Source organism: Physeter macrocephalus, chromosome 21 (assembly GCF_002837175.3).
Source record: "Physeter macrocephalus isolate SW-GA chromosome 21, ASM283717v5, whole genome shotgun sequence".
Taxonomy (NCBI): domain Eukaryota; kingdom Metazoa; phylum Chordata; class Mammalia; order Artiodactyla; family Physeteridae; genus Physeter; species Physeter macrocephalus.
The window spans coordinates 85,993,659-86,017,958 of NC_041234.1; the positions used below are offsets into that span (position 1 = coordinate 85,993,659).

Sequence of the window (24,300 nt, forward strand, 5' to 3'; positions counted from 1 at the left end):
TCATATGATAACCAGTGTCGCACTGCCTAGGCCACCGTGGGAGGCCTGCTTGGATCCTTAACAGAAAACAAGCAGGAAGAAACACCAAGAGGCTGAGTATAAAGACCACACTAGATCTTTGAGGATGGAGATAAGCTTGGGGACCAGGGTGGGAGAGACAGAAGAGGAAGTCACCCTCTCCTGAAGAGACAGGAGGAGCAAAATTCTTTAGCCAGACATACTGAAAGACCAGCTGATGGAGAAGGAGCCTTCTGGTCTCTGAAAAGAAAAAGTGGAGGGGGCTAGGAGAAGCTGCCAAGTCTCAGTCCATGGTAGGTTGCCCGTGCTATCATTGCCAGTGAAGCTAAGCTACTTAGAAAAAAATGCTCTGTGCATTTTCCTCCCTGAGGATGGATCTTGGCTGCTGTATGGCAAGAACCTCCAGCCTTGTATCTCCTAGGGAAGTGACTTCTGCTAGCCAGAGGAAGAATAAAACTGGGAATTCATTTTTAAGAAATGATTTGTGTTCTCTTGGTCCATGATCATAGTGCTTAGGGCTGACTAAGGGTAATCCATTGAGGGTTAACAGCACTGGACTGGGTCTGGGCCACCAAAAGCCAGAGAAAATGTTGGGGATGTATCTCCAGCCAAAAGGTAGGCGAGAGGAATCAAGGCAGTATTCTTGCTCCAGGTGGTCACAACTATAAAGAAGAGGAAACCCTGCATGGAATCATAGAACAGTAGATGAGGCTACATATGGGGTCTCCTTCTTGGGCAGAGGCAGAAGTGTGACAGCCTCAAAGTTTCATACCAGGAGAGAGACCTAGGAAGTCCAGCAATTGCAAGGCTCCGTGGCTACACAGGAGGTCTCAGGTCACTTCTGGCATATCAACGGCTAGGCCTTTATTCTATCTAGTTTCCTGGTACTAAAACATAGGATTCTAACCCCTCCCCAGTCCCAGATGAGCTTCAAAACAGTGATGGTTTACTTAGGAAGCCAGCCTAGGCCTCAAAGCCAAATCTCTTAATGCAATGAAGACAATACATGAGTGAGGCCTGGTCTTAGAAATCCAAGTGGTCCCACGTGTCCAAGGACAAGTTCTAATGTTTTTTTTTTTTTAAAAGAAATATCCATGCTTTTTATTCCCATGGCAAACTGGACCGTGAAGGAGGTCACTCAAACCCCACTGTCCCAGTGCATCAGTCTGGGGAAGTCTCTAGGCATAGATGTTTTGGAGGTGCACTGAGCTTGGGGAACATTCTCATCAGTGTGCTGGAGCTCATCTTGGAGAATTGGGCATGCTTGTGCCCTTGTCCAAGAGAGATGCATTTTTTAAAAAAGATAAGCTATTTAGAAAAAAACCTGAGGGGGACTGGGGACACATCCATCCAGCGTACTGAAGGGACTAAGAAGTAGACACAATTTTGTCCAAGGCAAGCACTGGATTGCTGGTCTAAGACTTGGGTTGGGTGATTCAAAGAAGGATCTAGAGGCTCAGACCCCTTCTTCTTGTCTTCTTCTGATAGCAACACATCTCCTTTAAGGTTCCTTGGTTACTTCTGATGGAGGAGGAAAAGCAGGAAGGAGAGAGAATTTCCTGAGGCGTGGGGTAAGCCCAGAAGGAGGTCTTTCGGAACTGAACTAATGAATACCTAGTTCCCAGGAAGAACCTTGCTGTGAGGAAAACTACATCTTCAGACCTTGTTGCCCTGGTTTCTGCCATGGAAGGCCACAGGAGCAGTGTACACAAGAAGATAAGTATGGTGTGTACGGCACATAGCTTGCTATTTTAGTGCAAACACAAGGAGTCAATGTTTAACATCAGCCAGGGTACATTTTAGTCACAAAGCCCCTTGCTTATACCTGGAAGTCGTCCCCATCAGGGCAGGATGGCTATGGGGACGTTGTGGATGAGGGCAACTATGGCAAGGTCAGGTTATCTTCTCTAGCTTGTCTCACTCCCATATTTTAGAAGAAATCATTGCCAGTGAATGGTAGCCACACTCATTTAACAAAAATACTTAGAAGTCATCTCAGAAAGTCAGGATGAACAAAGCTATTATTCTTGCCTCCCTCTCTCCCTCCCTTCCTCCCTCCCTTCCTTCTTTCCCCTGCTCTAGGAACAAGAAACATTTCTCTCAGCCTACGAAGACCAACCAGTATGAGATGAGATGAAGTGAGCTGACAGGGGACACCAGTCTTCCCCCATCCCATTTGAACAGGGAAGGAGCTCCGGGGGCTGTTCTGAGGGCTCCTCAAGGTAGGGCAGTGATCCCCTGAGTTGGAGAGACAAGGTCAGCAACCCCACTGTTCCTGTTGGTCCTCAATGCCTCCTTCTCTTTGGGGACATCTGCAGTCCATGTGGAGGGGAACCATGTGAATATAGGGAGAAAGAGGCGTATTAGGTTGCTGGGTGGATTTCTCACTGAGATCAGGGCAGCAGCATATGGCTCCAAGATGCAACATGACCCTGGGAAAGAATTCTCAGGAGGCGAGTGGAAGGCAATACAGTTCAGTGGGAAAAGGCCTTGGAATAAGAGCCAGGAGATGTGGGTTCTAATCCTAGCTCTGCCCCTAGCCAGCTGTGTGACCTTGGGGAAATTACTTTACCTCTGCATCTCCGTTCCTGGCCTGAAAATGAGGAATTTGGAGTAGATGATATGATCTTAAGGTTCCTTCCAGCTAGAAAACTCTATGATTCAATCTAGGCTAACACTAAAGTCCTTAAGGACACAAAGCAGTCATGCTAATGGCTATCCTTTCCAAAACAGTGAAGAGAAAAGGAACTTTTCTCTCAGTTTACCCCTAGTTAACACTACTTACGAAGTTGTTCAGCCCAGCCCCATATATACATTTTCCCTTTCTTTGTCCCTATTTCTACTTCTGTAAGGAAGAAAAATCAGGAGGTAGGAACAAGCAACAGATGGGTTGTGTGTGTGTCTGTGTGTGTGTCCTAGAGGGAGGGAGATTGGGGCGTGGTGGCAAATCCTTGCGGAGCAACGTGCTACTTGCTGACTGTGCAGAAGGTAACACAGTGGGACTTCCGTAGTAAAACTGGATTGGATAAAATTGAGAACCAATGACAGGGGTGAAGCTGCTCAGTAACAACCAGATTTCTTTTTGCCTTGAAACTGGGCCAATTTAAAATGCAGTTGTTAAAGGCTTGAATTGTGAACTATACCAAACTCCCCTAAAGTGGCAGTACAGAAACATTTCCTTATAATTGATTTTTTTAAAGGTAGAAATTCTATTATTATTATAGAAGATTATTATTATAGAAGACAATAACAGGAACTCTTTGATTTTTATAGAAGGTTGAAAGAGCATTCTGAAGAAAAGATGGCCACTGAATATTTTCTAATGGTACATATGCCACAAGCAAGGGAACGCTCAGAGGTGTAGCATAGGGCATGGACATGAGGAAATCTGAGTTTCTCCTCTGGTCCTGCCCTTTACCAGTAGGTCATTTGGCTGCCCCAGCCTGCATTTCATCTTAAATCGAAGGAATTGGACTAAATGAGATCTGGGGAAAGATTGTGGGTGAAATCTTTGGGGAATCGGGCCTGCAGTTTAGAAACAGACCTCCTACCACTCTCTACATCCTCCAACCAAAGTACCAATTTTTCCCAATTAACTACAAATTGCTCTGGCAGGCACTAAGCAAACCTTGAACTTCTAGAAAGAAGTAGGGGGTAAGTACATGGGCTTCTTAATGGTTTCTAACAGCCTACAAATAAAGGAGGGGGGGCAAAAAGAGATTCTCATAATTTTGGGTTCTTCAATGACCAGTTTTACCAGGAATCAGTACTACCAACATCTGGACTTTCCTTGAACCAAAACTGTTTTATGTAGCTGACGACACCTGAAGCTTGTCTAGGGGCATCTGATCTACCCCTTCCATCACGAGTTTCCTCCTACCCAGTGTACATCAGCAATGCCACCAAGTTGTCGCTGATCCATGTTGGGGTGTCCTGTAGTATCTCCTAATTATGAAGCAGCTGCACACACACACACACACACACACACACACACACACACAGCAAGCTCATTCTAGTTAAAAGTGGAGGAACAAATGCAAGTCATTCAATAGCCAAACAGCAGCTTGGCTTCAAATGCTGCACCTTTCCAACTATCTGAACAATTACAAAGAAATAAGGACATCTTCATATCCGCTAAAAGCAAACACAGAATTGGCATGCATGGCTTTCACTTAATTTAGTTGCCTTTGCCATTATGGGCTATGATTACAGACAAAAAGCAGTGTTATGAACCTGTACCTCAAAGACTGAGAACTATTTCAAATGATCAGTCCTTAGCAACGAGAAATCCTTTCTAGTGTTAAAGACAAGTGAAAGGACTCTCTGTCTTCAGTATGAAATATCAGGATTCTAGATAAAAAAAGAGCTGCTTAAAATATGCCATAACATTTCATTTAAAATATAATCAGAATGTCTGGTCCACATTGAAATTATTAATGTAAGCATACTGTTAAAAAGTTATCAAAAGACTGATTCTATTGAATTGGCCTCTGCTATTCATTTTGTTTTTTTCCTGGAGGTTTCTGTTTGGCAGTGACAGCATGATTTCTAAACTACGCTATTCTTCTGCATTTTTTTTTGGTAAATTTTCTGCATGTGTTTTTTAGACAAAAGAAAAATCACCAGTTTATAAAAAAAGGAGCCTGAAGAGTTTGCTCCTGAAATATAGACACGAGGTTTTATAAAAAGGATATTGGTTTCTTGCTATAAAAAGCGACCGAAAGGTGTCAGACCTGAAAACAAATTCTCACAGTGTTTTCAGTGTTAGCTGTTGACAAGGCATTCAATAGAACAGAGATAGATGGATACCGTACGGTTTGTGTTAGACAGCCTCCTAGAGGAATCAGGTATATGGAAGCCGCTCACCCCCAACTTTTATTAATTGCTTATTGATTCTAAATTGCCCCAGTGGAGATGTTGACAAGGAATTCACTGTGCTGTATAAACACTACTGAAATGTCTACAGTGTTTTCCAATTTTGCCTGGTTTCTTTAAGGTAGCCCTGCACCGGGGTCCTAAGCATCTGGTGTCAGAATGACAAGTTGCTGGCGTTTCTCCCCCTTGACAGCCAGAATTGGCGCTAAACAACAAACTGGGGGTTCAATCAGGAGTGAAGAGCCAGGCTGGGGAGCTGCCTTGCCGTCTTCCCAGGATCCTCCAGCATTCTTGAGATGGGCAGACAAGGGGCACTTGTATTTGTCACTCTTGGATTTGCCAATGAGTTTTCTTCCCCCACACACACATCTTAAGTGCCATGTATGTAAACAGCTCTCTACAGAAGGAAGACTGTCATGTATGAGCAAAGCGAGACGGGGAAAAATAACGCAGGCGCCTAAGTATTCAATAGAAAGGTCATGGACTAGCACATTTTGCATCCTTGGAAAGTTACCCCAAAGGATGGTTATCAACCTATCTCTTATAATTGGTAACTGTGGATCAGTGGCCCAGAAGAGAAATCACAGGAAAATAAACCCAACATATTACAGTGTGTTTTTAAAAGTAACAACAACAACAAAATAAAAACCTGAAAGCACCAATAGCCCTGTTGGACACTTGAACAGAAGTACCCTATTGTAACGGTAAGCTTGGATTCGTACTCTGGACTCTGAACATTCTCCTCCTTCACATGGAATCGCCAAGTGAGTCTGAGTCATCCAAGGACAGAGGCAGGTACAGGTCCTGTGAGAAGATAAGAGATAAAGTTAACTCTCCTCTTCTTAACATCTTGGGCTCTGCAATGGGCAAGATTATATGGATGCTTTTTACAAAACTAATATTTTCTCTAATTTTTATTTTGAAATAATTATAGATTCACAGGAAGTTGAAGTACAGGGAGGTAGCCTTGTACAATGTACCCTTCATTCAATTTCCCCCAGTGGTAACATCTGCAGTTTTCCATGCATTCGTGTGTGTGTGTGTGTGTGTGTGTGTGTGTGTGTGTGTGTGTGTGTAGTGTAGTCCTATGGGACTTTACCACATGTGTATATTTGTGTGACCATCATCACAGTCGAGATACAGAACTGTAGCCTCACTAAAGGGCTCCCTTGTACTACCCCTTTATAGCTACATCCACCCCTACCCCATCCCTAAGCCTTGGCAACCAATATTCTGTTTTCCACCTCTACCATTTTGTCATTTCAGATGTTATACAAATGGAATCATACAGTATGTAACTTTTGGGGATTGGCCTTTCCCATCAGCATAATTCCCCGAAGATTCATCAAGTTGCTGCCTTTGACAGTAGTTCACTCCTTCATATTGCCGAGCAATAGTCCATAGTGTGGATGTAACACAGTTTGTTTAACCATTCGTCGGTTGAAGGGCATGTGGGATGATTCCAGTTTTAGGCTATTACAAATAACACAGCTATAAACATCCGTGTACAGGTTTTTGGGTTAACACAGTTTTCACTTCTCTGGGATAAATGCTCAAGAGTACAACTTCTAAGTTGTGTATTATTGCATGTTTAGTTTTGTAAGGACTGCCATATGTTTTCCAGAGTGACTGTACCATTTAGATTCTCACCAGAAAAGTATTAGTGATCCAGTTTATTCACATCCTCACCAGTATTTGGTGTTTTCACTACTTTTTATTTTAGCCAGTCTTGTGGGTTTGTAGTGATACCTCATTGTGGTTTTAATTTGCATTTCTCTGATGACTATGACGTTAAACATCTTTTCATGTGCATAGTTGACATCTATAATTCCTCCTCAGTTCAACTGAAGAAACAATTCCTCAGAAATGTTTCTTCATGTCTTTTATTCATTTACTAATTGGATTTTTCTTATTGTTGAGTTTTAACGGTTATTTTCATATTCTATATATGGCTTTGGTTAGATATGTGGCTTGCAGTCTGTAGCTTGTCTTTTCATAACTTTTGCATGGTCTTTGACAGAGCAAAAGTTTTTAATTTTGATGAGGTCCAATTTATCATTTTTTTCTTTTATGGGTTGCACTTTTGTTGTCAAATCTAAGAACTCTTGGCCTAGCCAAAGATCAGAAGATTTCCTCCTATGTTTCCTTTCTAAATGCTTTACATTTACATCTATAATCCATTTTTGAGTTAATTTTTACGTTAAGATATGAGGTTTGGGTTAGGGGTCATTTTTTTTGCCTAGGGACATCTAATTGCTCCAGCACCATTTATTGAAAAAGCTATCTTTCTTCCACTGATTGACTTTTGTACCTTTGTCAAAAATCAGTTGTGGATGTATATCAGTCGTGGGTTCATTTCAGGCCCCCAGAGAGCTGCCAGGCCCTGAACAAATGGCTAACCCAGAAAATGTACCCCATCACCTAAGTCCAATTTATTTCTTAATGCTTCCATTTCCCACCAGGAATTAGGATTCATGGCTCCAATACCGCCCCAAACCTTGTCTATGTCTTGGGGAGATGGGATGATATGGCATTGGTTTTTTTCCCACCGTTCCCAGAGCTCTATTTGGAGATCCTTGTGATTACTCCTGGACTTACTTCACCCATTGTCTAAATCAGAGCTTTTCAAATCTCTCTCTCCATCTCTCTCGCTTCTCTTTTAAATTCTCTATTCAAATGAAATTCTTCTTGGAAGCCAAATATATGAAATAAATAAAAGTGTAGTTGTTTTGGTTGAACCAGACATGGGGGAGGCAGAATCTCACCCATCCCCAAATGAAACACAGTTTGAAAACCAGTTTTCATTTACATTATCAGCAAAATACTAAAGGAAACTGGAAATTTTAGGGTCAAGTCTCTGGATATTTAAGAGACTCTCTTTGGTAATGGAAACAGAGAACTTCAGTAGCGGATAGCCCAAGAAAATTAGAGAATGCAGCTTCTCCTTGAGGTAAAGGAAAAAGTGAAGATGAGGAAGGAGGAGAAGAATGGGGAGGAGAGGGACGTACTTGTATTTCTAAGAATGCTTTTTGCTGAGAATGCTTTTTGCTGAGAAAGAAGGGGCAGGAGGTCTGTTAGGCTGCTTAGAATGGAAAGAGAAGTAAAGTGTATTCAGAAACTTGAGGTCTTAGTCCTGGTCAAGTAGTACTGTGACACTGAATAAGTCTTTGAGTCTTGGTTTCTTCATCAAGAAAATACAGAATGTACAATCTGTAAGGTCTCTACCAGCTCTGAGGACTCTCAAAGAAAGACTGATTCATTAAAAACACAACAAAGGCAACTATAGCAAATAGATTCACTTCTCACCAACCCACAATCCCTACACTGTAAATCAGGGGTTGGAAAACTTGCTCTGTAAGGGGATAGATAGTAAATATTTTAGGCTCTCTTTGCTGGTCACATATGGTCTCTGTCACACAGTTTGTTTGTTTGGGTTTTGTTTCTTTTACAACGCTTTAAAGATGTAAGAAACATTTTTTACATCGGGGGGGGGCCATCCAAAACAACCAGGCCATACACATGATTTGGTACTCTTGCTCTACACTACCAAACAACATTTCTTAGAAAACTGATAAACAGGTAGGAAGTACAACACTGAGGAAACAATAGGAGGGCAATAAAAAACACACATAAAATTGAATTGAGGCAAAGTGGCATACAATGGAGTTGCATCTCTGAAGGCATTCAGTTCGCCACAAATTGAGTAAAGTGAAAACTGAACATAGATAGTCAAAGTATCTTTGAGCTCTAGACTTCAAGAATAGTGGAGAAAGACTCTGAAAATCTACTCCTACATAAATGCAGTAACACTGTAAAAAATTGTCAAAATCAACTTTTTCAGAACTCTGGAAATTAACCAAAGGCTTGCAACAATCCAAAAAATGTTTATTCGAGAAAAATGGCCTAATCTCAGTAAGAATACTGAAATTTGGGGTGCTTTAACTTGCCCTATTTCTATTCTCCCTCTCCCCAGCTCCAGGGTATCTCTGAAAACCAACAGCCTCACAACTACAGTATCTGAAAAAAACCTAGCAGCCACTGGAGGATGCAGAATGGGCTTGGAGCTCCCCCAAATGCCCTATTCCCAGAGAACTGTCACTATTTGACTTGTCTGGTAGCTCCCACTTGTGGGGCTCTTCTTTATTTGACCTGACTCAGAGCATACTCACTGTGAACAGCCTTTTCAGGAGCATTAATCAGCCGCAATTGTTTAAAATCACAGCTGCCTAACGCGGGGGAAACAGTTGGGGCAAATGAAGCTGCTCAAAACCTTAAAAGGAAAAGCTGGAGAATTCATTCCATAGGGGACTTTGAAAAGTTCTGAAAATATTCCCAGGAATCTCTAAAGCCAGGCACGTGTTCAGGACTGGGTATATTCTCAGAAAAGACATGAGAAGTTCCTAATCTCTCACCTCTGGTTGGCCTTGAGGCCCTGCGCAAACAGCAAGTGTAGGCTGAGGCAAGCTGTCTGACAGAGCATTGAAATCAGGCTCCAACACACACACACAAACACACACGCACACGCACATGCGCGCGCACACACACACACACACACACACACACACGCACACACAGCCCTTAAGCAAAGGCTGGGAGACTTATTGGATCAAAGCATTTAAGGAAATCTAGGAAAATTATCCTTCAAGAATGAAGGAGAAATCAACACATTCCCAGATAAACAAAGACAGAGCTAGCATACATGTCCTATAAGAAATACTAAAGAGAATCCTTCAGGGAGAAATGAAAGGACAGTAGACAGCAATCCACGTAAGAAATAAAGAACATTGGTAAAGGTAAATACATAGGTCAATACAAAAGAAATTATAAGTTAATTTTTCTAACTCTTTGCTTCTATTATCCAATTCAAAAGACAACTGCATGGACTAGTAATTATGAAGATGTGTTGATGGACTTATTATGCATGAAGATGTAATTTGTATGTGAAAAGGAGCACAAAGGGGGGGAGGAACAGAGATATATCAATACAATAGTAAAAATTTTACATAAAATTGAAATTAAGTTGATATTAGTCCAAAGTAGATTATGTTAAAATGTTAATTGTAATCCCCAGGGCAACCACTAAGAAAATAACTCGAAATAAAATTAGTAAAAATACAACAAGGGAATTAAAATGGTATGCTGGAAAAATATCTAAGATAAAAAGGGCAGAAATACAGGAGTGAAGGGACAAAAAAAGATATAAGACATATAGAAAATAGCAAATGGCAGACATAATTCCTAATTTACCAATAATTACATTAAACATAAGTAGATTAAGCACTCAAAGGAAAAGGCAGAGATTGGCAGAATGGATTTAAAAACATTCAGCTCTATGCTGTTTGAAAGAGACATCATAATTTACATTCAAAAACATAAATAGGTTGAAAGTAAAATGATGAAAAAGATTTACCATGCAGTTAGCAACCAAAAGAGAACTGGAGTGGCTATACTAATATCAGAAAAAAATAGATTTTAAGACAAGCCTTGTTACTAGAGACAAAGAAGGACATTTCATAATGATAAAATATAACAAAACATATCTGTGCCTTAACAACAGAGCACCAAAATACATGAAGCACGAAATGACTGAATTGAAGTGAGGAATAAACAATTCAACTATAATGGTCTAAAACTTCAATACCCCACCTTCAGTAATGGATAGAATAACTAGGCAGAAGACCAACAAGGAAAGAGAAGACTTGAATGACAGACACTACAAATAATTACACATCTAATCTACTCCATCCAACAACAGCAGAATACACATTCTTCTCAAGGTCCCATGTAATGTTCTACATGACAGATCATAAGTTAGGCCATAAAACAAGTCTCAATAAATCTGAAAGGATTTAAATCATACAAGGTATGTTCTTCAACTACAGTGGAATTAAATTAGGAATAACAGAGATATTTGGGAAATTCACAAATATGTGGAAATTAAACAGCACACTGCTAAATAATCAATGGGTCAAAGAAGAAATCACAAAGGAAATTAGAAAATACTTTGAGATAAAGGAAAATGAAATAACAATATACCAAAAGTTATGGGATGCAGCTAAAGCAGTGTTTGGAGGAAAATTTATATGAAATGTTCAGAATATGCTAACTCACAGAAACAGAGAGTAGATTAGTGGTTGCCAGGGGGGTGGGTGGAGGGGGAAGAGGCTGTGACTACTGGTGGGCATAGGATTTCTTTTGAAGGTGATGAATACATTCTTGCACAGCTTTATGATTATTCTAAAAACCACTAAACTGCACACTTTAAAAAAGGTGAAGTTTATCTCAATGTTGTTTTAAAAAATAGTACTTTTGAAAATCCTTTACACTGACAATTGAATACTTTTTAAACTTTTTTTATTGAAGTATAGTTGATTTACAATGTTGTGTTAATTTCTGCTATACAGCAAAGTGACTCAGTTATACATATATATTTTTTCACATTCTTTTCCATGATGGTTTATCACAGCATATTGAATATAGTTCCCTGTGCTATACAGTAGGACCTTGTTGTTTATCCATTCTATACACACCAGTTTGCATCTGCTAACCCCAGACTCCTGCTCCTACCCTCTTCCACCCCCCTCCCCCTTGGCAACCACCAGTCTGTTCTCTATGTCCCTGATTCTGTTTCTGTTTCATAGATAGGTTCTGAATACTGTTTATATGATTCCTGAGCAGGTAACCCTATATAGCAATATGCATGTATCGGTGCATAGTGTATACAGTAATATTCAGTAAGTAATGATGTGTAGAAATGTAAGAGGCGGTTTTGTAGCAGTTTTGTTCTATGACTATATTGTGACCACTGATGAATTCCGTAAGTTAAACTTACGCATAATGCAAGTCCACTGTAATAGAAACAGCACAGGATTAAGAGCCAGGAGACCTAGGTCCTAAGCCTAACTTCCCCTTTCAGGGTCTTTGCTTCTGTATCTGAAAATTGAGGAAGATGTAGACTATAACATCTTTAGGTTTCCTTCTAGCTCTAAAATTCTATAAAATATAACTTGGATCATTACATTTTGTTTTCCTCTAGTTATACCAAAGCAAGGGAAAGGAGGCAGGCACTACCAAGTTAGTGAACTCCCTGGGCATTTTTCAGGCAGCACACAAGGGCCTTTTCATTATGGAAGCCACTTTGGGTCCCACCGCACTGAACCATTGGGCTTCAGCATTCACCCCTGTTCTGAATCATTCATGTAACAGATCCTTCAGTGTAGCTGGTTGGTTAGTGGAAATAATTATCGAGAAAGATTGTTCCAGGCTGTTATCTCAGAGGAAGAGGGGACAGGCCCGGGGGTAGAATTGGGAGGCGACGCCACTTGCAGTTGCTGTGACTTGGAATGGGTGGGGTGAGGCGCAGGCTATGGAGAAAATCCAGAGGACTAGGCCGAGGTATGAACTTCCGTACTTCTGTCCTCCATCAATTTATTTAGTATTCAAAATATATTTTCTTGTATGGGTAGAACAATGTTCAGGAAAAGGAATTATCTCAACATTCTATTTTTGTTGATTGATATGTAGAAATACAGAAACACACATATTGCTTAACAATACAAATAATTTGCACCTGAAATTCATTTGCTTAGTCCCCTGGAGCCCTACAGAACAAAATGTTTGTAACAAATACAGCTGTGCTGGCGATACTATTGCGTTAGAGAAAACAAAAACTTGGTCTCTGGTCCAAGAAGCTTATAGTCCAAAGGAAGTCAGAGAGAAGTTTTGAGAAACCTGGCTTCTAGTTTGGGTTTACTTTTTCCCCAATGTGCCCTGTGCTTTTCTGATGGTGTGGCTTTGTTCTTGCTGATTTTTTTAAAAGCTGGAACGCCCGCTCTCTTCACCAGCCATCAAAAGCCTGCCCAGGCTTCAAGGTCCCACTTAAATGTCACCTAGTCTATAAAGCTTTCGTGTCTCCCACCCTCCCACAGTCCAACGTCTTTCCTACCCTCCTTTGTGTGCTCCTGCAGTTCTTCTTTCACTCTTGATTACACTACCAAAATCCAGTTAAGAGTGGTGTCTGTGATGTAAGATTCAGGACCCAGCTTTATTCATCAAACTATCTCTCTAAGCAGTTACAGGATGACAGAAAAAAAAAAGTCTGGAAACACAGAGGGAAATGTATGTTTCAATAATGTTAGTTATGTTTTCAAATAATATGTCAAATATATTTTCCTTCAATCTCCAGGCAACTTGGCAAGCGAAATGCCTCCAAATTTAAAGCCATGAGGGCAATCAATAATCCGGAAAAAAAATTTTTTAAATAAATGAAAAATCATCCGTGTGTTTCTAGGCATTTTGAACATCTTTAATATGGTGCCTTCTCTGAATTGTTGAATCATACTGGGGTTGTCTTTAACCTCACCACCTCCTTTTTCTCACCTGTAAAATGGAAATGCTAACCTGCCCTATCTCTCTCACAGGGTTATCGCTAGGGTAAATGAGAAAATGGCTATGCAGAAAGATAAAGCAGTATGAAAATGCAAAATGTTGTTCTCATTAACTATACAAGGATTTACTTCGTGTCCATATTGCAGCACTTGAGTATGCGGACTTTGGCTAACCTCATCGCAGCTGCATTAAAAAGGATTCTCCATGAGTTGCTTAAGAGGAGAAGCCAAGAGGCTGATTACAGCTTAGGGCCCTGTCACAACCGTCAAAAGTTACCAAAGGGATGCTGGGACTTCAAGTTTGTTTCCAATTGTGCAGGAGGAAAGTCATGGCCTCAGCCACCTGCTTCCTGTCTCCACCATGACTCACACCTTTCAGGTCCACTTGGATGGAAGTTCAGGTGAGATGTGCTTAGGCCCACTGCCCAAGGACCTCGATGGTGCTAAGGCTCAAGTAACTTTGTGAAAGGAGGAGCAAGAAGCTGAGCCTGAGCCCCAGGGGGACTGAGCCAAGGTCACAACACACTTCTTAGCTTATTCAGAAAAACCAGTTCATCCTCCATCATTGGTGGTGTAAGCATGAGGCTACTGCCTCCTGATAGGATGCACTGAGCGAGATGCAACATCACTTCTACGACATTTCTTGTCCCAAATGCACAGTCTGTTAACCACAAGGAAACATCAGACAAACCTAAATCGAAGGACATTTTACCAAATAACTAGCCTGTGCTCTTCATTTCTATAATATACTGTCTTGAAGATTTTTTAAAAGACTCAAGAACTTTTCTAGATCAAAGAAGACTAAAGAGACATGACCACTGAAGGCAATGTGTGATCCTAGATTGGATCCTGGACCAGAAAAAAAGAATGCTCTTGGGGCAACTGATAAAATTTGAATATGGATGGCAGAGTATATAACAGTACTGAATCAGTGCAAACTTCCTGATTTTACAATTGTACTATGGTTATGAAAGAAAATGTCCTTATTCTTAGGAAATACCTACAGAAGTATTTAGAGGTAAAAGGGCATGATGTCTTAGACAATTTCAAATGGTTAAAAAATTTAGTAAAGTGTGTGTGTGTGTGTGGAGAGAGAGAGAACCCAAAAATAAAGTAAAAGGGAAAAAATAAACAACTGGTGAATCTTTATAAAGAGTATACAGAAGTTCTTTGTACTTACAATCTTACAACTCTGTAAATTTGAAATATCAAAGTAAAAAGTAAAAAATTAGTGAAAATTATACCAAAATCCAAATGTTTTTTAAAGTTTGCTCTAGAAAATGATATGATTTATTATTTAATGTTTGTTTGCTTAATTGCCATTAAAAAAGGGTAATTTGAAAAATAAAATGATACACTGAAAACTCAATGATACAAAGAAAATAGGCTCTGACAAGGCTGCCACCTGTAGCTTGTTCTGGTCCTTCAATGGTGAAATTCATTTTTAGAATTGAGTCCAAAACAAAAACAAAACAAACAACCACACACACACACACACACACACACACACACACACAAAGCCTGCAAACCCAACCAGATGAAACGGTTTAACAATGCACTCACCTCAATTGGCTTAGGGATGGTGGGGCCTCAGCCTAAATGAACTGAACATGTCAATTACAAAGCTGAAGGACTCAAGCGTGCAGACCAAATCAATGCCCAGGCTGCCCTCAGCCCTTTGGAGAAGGTACTGGTGGAAGGTGCTGGGGTAGGTCACACTTCCCAGAAGGAAAGTATGGGCAGAAATGCATAGAGCAAAGACATAGTAAGAAACGGTGGAGCATCCCCAGGAGGTTCTGTGTGGACAGTAGAACAACTGAAGTAGGCTACTCCTCATCTTGGAATGTCCACACTAACAAGCTTTTCTGCTCAGAAGAATCACTGAAAGCTGACTGCAAAAGCAATTTTCATCCATCTCACAATCTCTGGGTACCGTTGGTTACACAGACAGTTCAGTAGATCTTCCTTTGGGGAAACCAAATAGCTCAACAGAACAATTCGAAGGTTCTGGTCAGGGTCAGTACCAGAAGCTAAACAAGTCATTAAAGGAATGGAATGGGCATTAGGAATGATGGAGCAGGTAATGGTCAAGTTAACCAGGAAATTAAAAATCCTGATGTAGAGAAAAGGAAATGAAAATAGGTGTCAGGCAGCGGTGTGCTGTTAAATGTTTAACAACCGACTTCCTGTGGGAGAAAACAACAACCTTGATTTGTAGTATTTGCTGAATTCTATGGTGTAAATAAATATTCCCATCATGGCTGAGCTCTAGGTACAAACACGATGTCACCGAACACAGAGTTGGGAAGTGATGTACACAATCAGCTCTCAGGAGCTAGTGTGAACTGGCTCCAGCAAAGCACTGGTAGCAACCTGGGTGCCAGTCTTACGTCTGCTGCTACCTAGCTATGTCACCCCAGTAAGTAACTTCATTCTGGGTCTCAATTTTCTCGTCTGGAAAACATCAATCTCACAAGATTATTGAGAGAATCAAATGAAACGAATTTATCTCCATCTCAGATCTCTTGTAGCTCTTACCCTCTATGGTTCTGTGATGGAGTTGGCCACATTGGTGGCTTTTTGCCTTTCTCCATCTCTTGCCAAGTCTTGTGAGCTGGGAGAAGACAAGAGAATCCTAGAGGAAGCTGCTCTAGGGTGTGGTAATCAGAGCAGAAACCACGTTCACACGGCCTCAGAGATGAGGTTGAAGGCAGTGGCCACTCCAGATTTTTGATACAGAAGAGATTTCTGGGTGGGAATCAGTTTGGAAAGCGGGGGTAGAGAATTTCTACACGTCTGTTATTTTAATGGTGTATTTATTGGGGATGACTTAGAGGTGTAAAGGGTGCCCAGGGCCAATGCAATGTATATATGCCCTCTCTTCCTAGACTGTACCAGAATCTGCCTGGTAATGAAGAATATACAATGAAACTAGGGCCTGTTCATACTTTGATGTCCTGCGAATCTAAAGGGAGTGACTTAGGGCTAACTTTCTTTATGTCATTGATTGGAGCCTGGGGCCATAAGTTGCCCTCAATGCCCTCTTTGCTGTGCCCCTGAACTGCAGGGACAAGTGCTCAACTCAGCCCCTGAGCCATCATTTGGTGACACTATTAGCTCAGAATGGTTATTTGGGCCCTTCATACCTCTTCCTTTTGGTTAAATATAACCAGAATTAAATAAACTGGGGGTCAGAAGAATAAATAAAAGTGACTGGAAGCTTAGCCCCTGCTGGGATTCCCAGCGCTTCCCAGCTAATGGACCAAACGAAGGGAAATTCTGGCCTGGATGTGCTGCTGAGGTAGACGGAAGAGAAAACCCTCACCAGCCATTCCAAAAAGTCCAAGTGCAAAGGGGTTTAGTAAGGTATAAGAGACATAATACCTTGTGCTTCCGGAGGCTGCCAGGACTGGTGGGCGTAGAGATGGGAGACTGCTTAGACTTGGGGGTAGAGAGCTGGCTGCTGGAGGTTCCGTTTGCTAGCCCAAGGCAAGAGAAAAGGAAGGGATAAAAATCAACAGCATACAAAGGAACACCGTTATCCTTCCCCTCCGAAGACACTAAGAACATTCAAACGAACTATACAGACAACCAAGTGATGTGACGAGTAGAACAAAGGTGAAAAGAAACACATTCCTCAGAAAGGCAAGAACTGCAATGCTCAGTTAATTAGATCCCCATACGGTGCAAGGCGGTAATCCACCCACCCATTCCCCCTGTGTGCTTCCAATTACAGGGGTCTGGTTCTTTTCAAACCTTTTTCATATTCATTCCCAAGTTTGACGCTAGCAACATCTCTGGGAGGTAGTCTGGGAACATATTACTTTGTTTCAATTTTATAAGTGAGACAAAATTGAGGCACAAAGAGATTATGCTGCCTTACCTTAAAGGGGAAGAAATATGGGTGATTTGTACCAGAGCACATCCCCTTTGGTGACAGATGATGTGGCAGCTGCAGGACAGCCCCATTGTCTATCTCTCTCCCCTCTCTCTTTTCCTGCTCATCTTTCCTCCCACTCTCTCTTCCCTACCTCATTCCGGGTGCAAAGAACAGAAGGGAAAAAGAGAGAGAGGGAGCTAATTAGGAAGAAGAATGAAAAAGAAAGTGGAGGAGAAACAGAGTGTGAAACATAAAGAGAGGTGCCTACAGCAAAATGGGCAGAGGAGAGAATCGAGAAAGAGGGAGAGAAGGAGATCAGGAATGGAGGAGACGAGACGGGAGACGAGATTCTTGGGGAAGAGAAGAAGGAGGAAGTTTGAAATTGGGAGAAAGGCTTAGAGACAGAAAAAGGATGACGGTAGCCAGAGTCAGGGTGCACCCGCATTTGTCTCTAGTCAGTAAAATGCTGAAACTGAGACGGTTTAGTATTTAACATCTCCATATTCCACTGTGTTTGCAAAGTTGTCTTATATTCCCTTGCTGACTAGATTCTTTAAAGATCCAATCATGTAAAGAAATGCGGCGCACTGAAATAGAACAATTAAACAGCTTTCAAAGGGGATTCATGTTCAGACATCTCATCTAAAGTTAATCTCTTTTAAAATATAAGGACCTACATTGTTCATCAGATATTCTGAAACGTGCTTTAAAAATAAGGGCAAATATCCCAAGGGTGTTAGGTGGGGGCGGGGGGGAGGAGAAGAGAAAGAAGGAGGAAGGAAAGACAGGAGAGGCGGTGGGGGGGAAGGAAATTGAAAAAGTTAAGCAGGAAGATGGCCTGAGAGTGTTGCTGTTAGTCCCACAGGTAAAGCTTAAACTGGTGTATCATGAGTATTTCCTGAGGATATACTTCCTCTGCACCACTTATGGTAATGTTTCCCTAGGTTCCGGAACCTGCATGTCAACTGTAGAGATGAAAGAGACATCAGTGTGGTGGTTGATGCGTTTATCCAAGTGCAAGTGAGCTGAAAAATGGGCACTTAGGAATCCACCGTCTGGCCTTGCCTGTGTATTCACTCATCTCTAACCCACTCACTGAGAGGCCTTTCTCCCTGTCAGGGCTTCCTGGAAGTCATTCATTCAGTTGGCCAGTAGCTACAGAGTACTTTCTCTAAGCGAAGCCAAGTATTAGACATTGAGGTTTCAGAGATGAGTAAGTCACTTCCAGTGGGTGGCAGGTAAGAATACAGTGGGAATAAGTGCTACGACAGAGCCATACAAGGGGTATTATTGGAGCCCAGTGGAGAGGCTTTGAAATCAGGGGACTAGGAGGCAACACCTGAAAAAAGTCTTGAAAAGTGACTCTGGAATAGACAAATCCATAGAGACAGAAAGTAGATCAATGGTTGCCAAGGGCTGGCCAGCAGGGGGCAAGGAGGAATTAGGCAGGGCAGGATGGAGAGATCTGCTAATAGGTACAGAGTTTCTTTGAGGGGATGAAGATGTTCTGGCATCAAATAGTGGTGATTGTTGCACAACTCTATGGCTAAACTAAAATCCAGTGAATTGTACATTCTAAGTGAGTGAACTGTTTGTTATGTCAATTATATCTCAATAAAGCCATTGAGACGATGAATTGGAGCTAGTTAGGCAGAGAGGGTAGAAAGTATATTCCAGACTTCAGAATTACACCAGTAGGGGCAAAGACATGGCGGTGTGAAAGAATACAGTATGTTTACAGAAGTGCAAATAGCTCCAAATGGCTCAAACATAGGATGCCAGCAGAGAATTCTGAGAGATGAGACTGGAGTTGAGGATAAACACCAGACCCTGGGGGCCTTTTGTGAAGTCTGGGTTTGATGTGTGAAAGAAATCTAGGAGTGATACCATCAAATTTGCACTTAAAAACTATGACTCCAGATGCAGTGGGAAGACTGGTGAGGTGGGGGGGTGTGGGATGGTTAAAGGTAGAAGCAAAGAGATTGGTTAGAAGACAATGCATTAGTCCAGGTGAGAGGCGGTGGCGGCTTAAATTAAAGCACTCGGGAGGGAGAGAAGGGATCGGGAGAAGATAGAGGCCTAGAGGCCAGGCAAGCTTGGAGCGAGTGTGATGTGCACGTACCGTGCAAGCCACGCAAGGAGGAACATGACCTGTGCCAAACAGCACACAGACTGGGGGAGCTAGGCTTTGCCAGGGCACTAGGCTTTCTGGTGAATAAAAGAGGCACTTTGGAAAAGGCAAGAGTCTGTGAAGCCACAGTGAGGCAAAGGAGTCATTTACTCTGCAGGAAAAGGAAGGAGTTACTGGACCACCTATAGTGCCTGGGGGTCTCCAAACAGGACCTGGCCCCTAGTATTCAAGGTGGAGAGCAATCTTGGTGACAGTGTGAGCTGACATAATGAAAGTCTTCCAAAAGACCCCCGACCCCAGCCAGGAAGTCTAACAGATGTAGGCATCCCAGGTAAGTTCTGGCATTTTGTTCCACATGGTCACTGTCTCTTTCGGCAACAACAGATTCTAGTTTCCCAGCATTTGTCAGCCATGCTACAAAAGGATGGCTACTATACTTCCAGTGTGAAAACTGTCTTTTTCACCTACCCTCTTATCTAGCTTCTTATCTGAGAATGAGCCCACTGGTCTTGGCAAAAATGTGGAAAATTATTAACCAAAGCTTATCTGTATGGGAGTCAGTTTCCACTTATTGGCCATAGATCTGCACACACAGGTTTCTTTTCCAATTTCTAGTTCTTTTATCAATATCCTCTGTAACTCTCTCACCTGCAACCTTCACGAGTAATACATAAATACATATTCCATGTATACCTCTCTTTCTATTCTCTGTTTGTCTGTATATGTTTATATATGTTCCACTGGCACTCCCCCAATCAATCAATCCCCAGATCAATCTTAAGCTGCTTATAAATAAAGGATTTAATTTTGTCATCAACATTCAATAAGCATTTGGAAAATCAGTTTTTAACCATTTAACTACAATTAATTTAATTGTTGAAAAAAATGTAGACACTTTCCCAGACTTCCCTGATGGAATCAAACCCAAAGATGGACATAGAGAAATGAGAAAATATAGACACGTACAGGCAAATGTCAATTCCTTACAAAGCTGAAGGAGCAGACTACATAAAAATATATTCTCATATGCATTTCTTCTATGGGTTCTGTGGGAAAAAAAATCTGGTAGGATGCCATTTGATTTGAATTCTGAAGCCAATTCGTATAAATGTCACGCAAAAGAAGTAGCAGGGAAAGATGAAAATAGGGTTTGACGAACTGTGCATAGTCTTGGATTGGCAAATCCACATGGAAAGCTGTCACAGTTCATTTTGAGAGTGACTGGAAATAACACCGGCTTGAGAGCCCTCATTTTCCTTTATTCTGCTTTACTAAACATCTTTAGTTCCTGTCTCTGATGTTCTAGTTCTCAGCTGCAATTTGAGAATGTATTGGGGGAGTCTTTTCCCTCTTTTACTTGTCTCTCTCATTTCCCTCCTCAGAACCACAGCACTGCCTCACTGTTGTCACCTTTTATTTATTCATAGCCCAAATCCTTTTATTTCTTTCTTCTCATTGTGCAGTTCATTTTTTCCCCTCTACAGCAAGGTACATCAGGAACTTTTCAATCTCCTAGGCTGTCTTATCAGTCTTATCAATAAAAACCAGGATAATAATGCTTATTGTGTGTCTGTGATAAGCCAGGCACTCTTTTCTCTCTTTCCATTCTCTCTCTCTCTCTCTCTCACACACACACACACACACACACACACACACACACACACAGAGCCTCATCTAGTCGTATTCTAATTTCTGTTAGGGAAATAGAGGCTCGCTCCAGTTAGGGGTAGCAAAGTCAGGATTTGAACACAGGTCTCTCTGATTCCAAAGCCTATGTGTGTTTTGGTTTGTTTTCAGTTTTTGCTACATTGCTCTTCCATTTTTACATGATTTGCTTCTGGGACTCCTACTTATGACAACTTTCTGATGGCTGGTAGGAAGGAAGGAGAAGAGTTGTGGCAGAGAAAAAAAGAAAGAAATAGGAGCAGGTAGAAGCAGACATCAGAGCTTATGCTCATCTTCTAGACTTTTATCCTACTTGATCTAGTTTAGATTAAAAAGTGATTAGCAAGAGCTATCTTCCATTCACCCTACCAACTGGGTTTCATAGAAAATGTCATGAAACAATAGCAGACAGAGCAGCCAGACAGACATGTAACTACCCTCATGCCACATGCCTCTGGGAAGATGGTATCTGTGCCCTGTCACTCCCCTCAGGTATGCAGCACAATTGCCAAGCTTGGCCTGGCACAGTCTTGGCTTACTAGCTTCTCTGAATGATTATACCTGCCCATTCCCCAGCGCTCGTTTTTAAATCCTTGGCTCCATCAGAATGGAACAGGACAAGCCCAAACAAAAGATGGCGGGTAAGGTAACTAGGCTGAATTAACTAGATTTGCAGGGATTTAAATGTGTAGGGGAATATGGGTTCCCAGGAGTGAGGAACAAGGTAGAGGGAGTCAGTTCCCAAAGAACAAGGAGAAAGTTCAGTTTCTTGCATGGGCGGCCAAGGGCAGAGTATGGTCACCAGCCTGGCAAGTTGATGCTGAGCTCTTGGACTATGGATTCCCTTGTCTGGAGGCTGGACTGATCCCTGGAAATCAGGATGCAACTGTGTGTAAGGTGGATGTACGTAGCCCCAGATACAGTGATTAAAGAATTGTCTGGGCAATGAGTTAGACAAGTCATTATACTTTCTGGGTTCAAGTTTGCATAGCACAGGAAGAAAAGGGCCAGTTTGACATGTTTTCACCCAACCTTTGACTGGAGAGCAAACTGGTTTAATACTCATTCACTTAGCTCTGGCTTTTCCCTCCCATTCTAATCCCAACACTTGAGCTCAACTCAAAATCAAGTCTACTGGTTTTGGTTTGATGTCTACTTTGAAATATTGCTCACTGAAAATAAATAACAAAAAAAAAGCCATGACAATAATTTCAGAGCCACCTTGATAATTGCAGATGTATTTCTACAATTGTTTGCAAAGGATTTTGCAATATATGAATTCACATGATTCTCCTGATAACCCCAAGAGATGGTAGCCAGGAATTAATGGCCTCCTTTTAATCACAAGGATATAGAGGCTCAGAGAGTGTAGGACTTGCTTAAAGGGTATAAACTGCTTCTTCTCAATGGATGGTGGACTTGAGGATTTGCTCACAGATTCATTTCAAAATTCCCTCAAAGTCAGCATATCACATACCACCATGACCTTTTAGTGACTGGTTCTCTGTCTTGTCTTTTCTAATTCCCTAATGCCTTGCAGAGGGAGATCTCAATATACAATTCAGCCACTTCCTCATTTTTTTCTCATATTGAGATGCTTTAAGTGTTCCTTCATTCCAGTCCAAAGACACTCTGGTTTCTCCCTACTTATACAGGGAGGTTTTCTGGAAGGCCATCCAAGTAGAACCAAAGTGGTTTCAACTTACTTCAGAACAAGGCCAAGAGACAGGACCTGTGGTTTTCACACATTCATTCCAAAGAGCCCTTGGGTGGGGTGTGTGGATTGGTTTGGCTAATTGCTTCTACTCTGTGGAAATCCTTTGTCCCTCTCCCCAAAACCATCTAGTAGGGAAGCAAGAACTAAGGGGCCCAAAAACAGTTCTTCACTGATTTGATCATAGGGCCAGTTCTCAGACCAAATTCAATCATAACTTGTGAGATACCGTAAGTTCAGAAGTTGGAATTTGAACTTTAAATCTATTCCCTACAGAGTCTTAAACAGCATGCAGTGGTGAATCTTTTAAATAAGGGAGAGAGGCAAGAGTTTTCCCTGTTGCAAAACAAATATGTGATGCTGGAAAGGGTGTGGAGAAAAGGGAACCCTCCTACGCTGTTGGTGGAAATGTAAATTGATACAGCCACTATGGAGAACAGCATGGAGGTTCCTTAAAAAACTAAAAATATCACTGATGAAGATAGATGCACAACTCCTCAACAAAATACTAGCAAACAGAATCCAACAGTATATTAAAAGGATCATACACCATGATCAAGTGGGCTTTATCCCAGGAATGCAAGGATTCTACAATATACGCAAATCAATCAATGTGATAAACCATGTTAACAAACTGAAGGAGAAAAAACATATGATCTTCTCAGTAGATGCAGAAAAAGCTTTTGACAAAATTCAACACCCATTTATGATAAAAACCCTCCAGAAAGTGGGCACAGAGGGAACTTACCTCAACATAATAAAGGCCATATATGACAAACCCACAGCCAACATCATTCTCAATGGTGAAAAACTGAAACCATTTCCACTAGGATCAGGAAGAAGACAAGGTTGCCTGCTCTCACCACTATTATTCAACATAGTTTTGGAAGTTTTAGCCACAGCAATTAGAGATGAAAAAGAAATAAAAGGAATCCAAAACAGAAAAGAAGAAGTAAAACTGGCACTGTTTGTAGATGACATGATACTATACACAGAGAATCCTAAAGATGCTACCAGAAAACTACTAGAGTTAATCAATTAATTTGGTAAAGTAGCAGGATACAAAATTAATGCACAGAAATCTCTTGCATTCCTATACACTAATGATGAAAAATCTGAAAGACAAATTAAGGAAACACTCCCATTTATCACTGCAACAAAAAGAATAAAATACCTAGGAATAAACCTACCTAAGGAGACAAAAGACCTGTATGCAGAGAACTATAAGACACTGAGGAAAGAAATTAAAGATGATACAAAGAAATGGAGAGATATACCACATTCTTGGATTGGAAGAATTAACATTGTGAAAATGACTCTACTACGTAAAGCAATCTACAGATTCAATGCAATCCCTATCAAACTACCACTGGCATTTTTCACAGAACTAGAACAAAAAATTTCACAATTTGTATGGAAACACAAGAGACCCTGAAGAGCCAAAGCAATCTTGAGAAAGTAAAACTGAGCTGGAGGAATCAGGCTCCTTGACTTCAGACTACTACAAAGCTACAGTAATCAAGACAGTATGGTACTGGCACAAAAACAGAAATATAAATCAATGGAATAGGACAGAAAGCCCAAAGATAAACCCACGCACATATGGTCACCTTATCTTTGATAAAGGAGG

General features: G+C 41.2%; 1 protein-coding gene across 1 annotated transcript in view; it reads right to left on the reverse strand.

Moving 5' to 3' along the window:
- Window positions 1–5,612: 5,612 nt before the first annotated feature.
- The window catches only part of DCX (doublecortin), a 111,590-nt gene continuing 92,902 nt past the window's right edge, over window positions 5,613–24,300 (reverse strand). The window contains exons 5-6 of the mRNA XM_028482750.2: window positions 16,665–16,759; window positions 5,613–5,697 (exon numbers count right to left, since the gene is read on the reverse strand). Of these exons, the coding sequence (XP_028338551.1) occupies window positions 5,641–5,697; window positions 16,665–16,759 (152 nt within the window). The 3' untranslated portion in view covers window positions 5,613–5,640. The remainder of the gene's footprint in view (window positions 5,698–16,664; window positions 16,760–24,300) is intronic.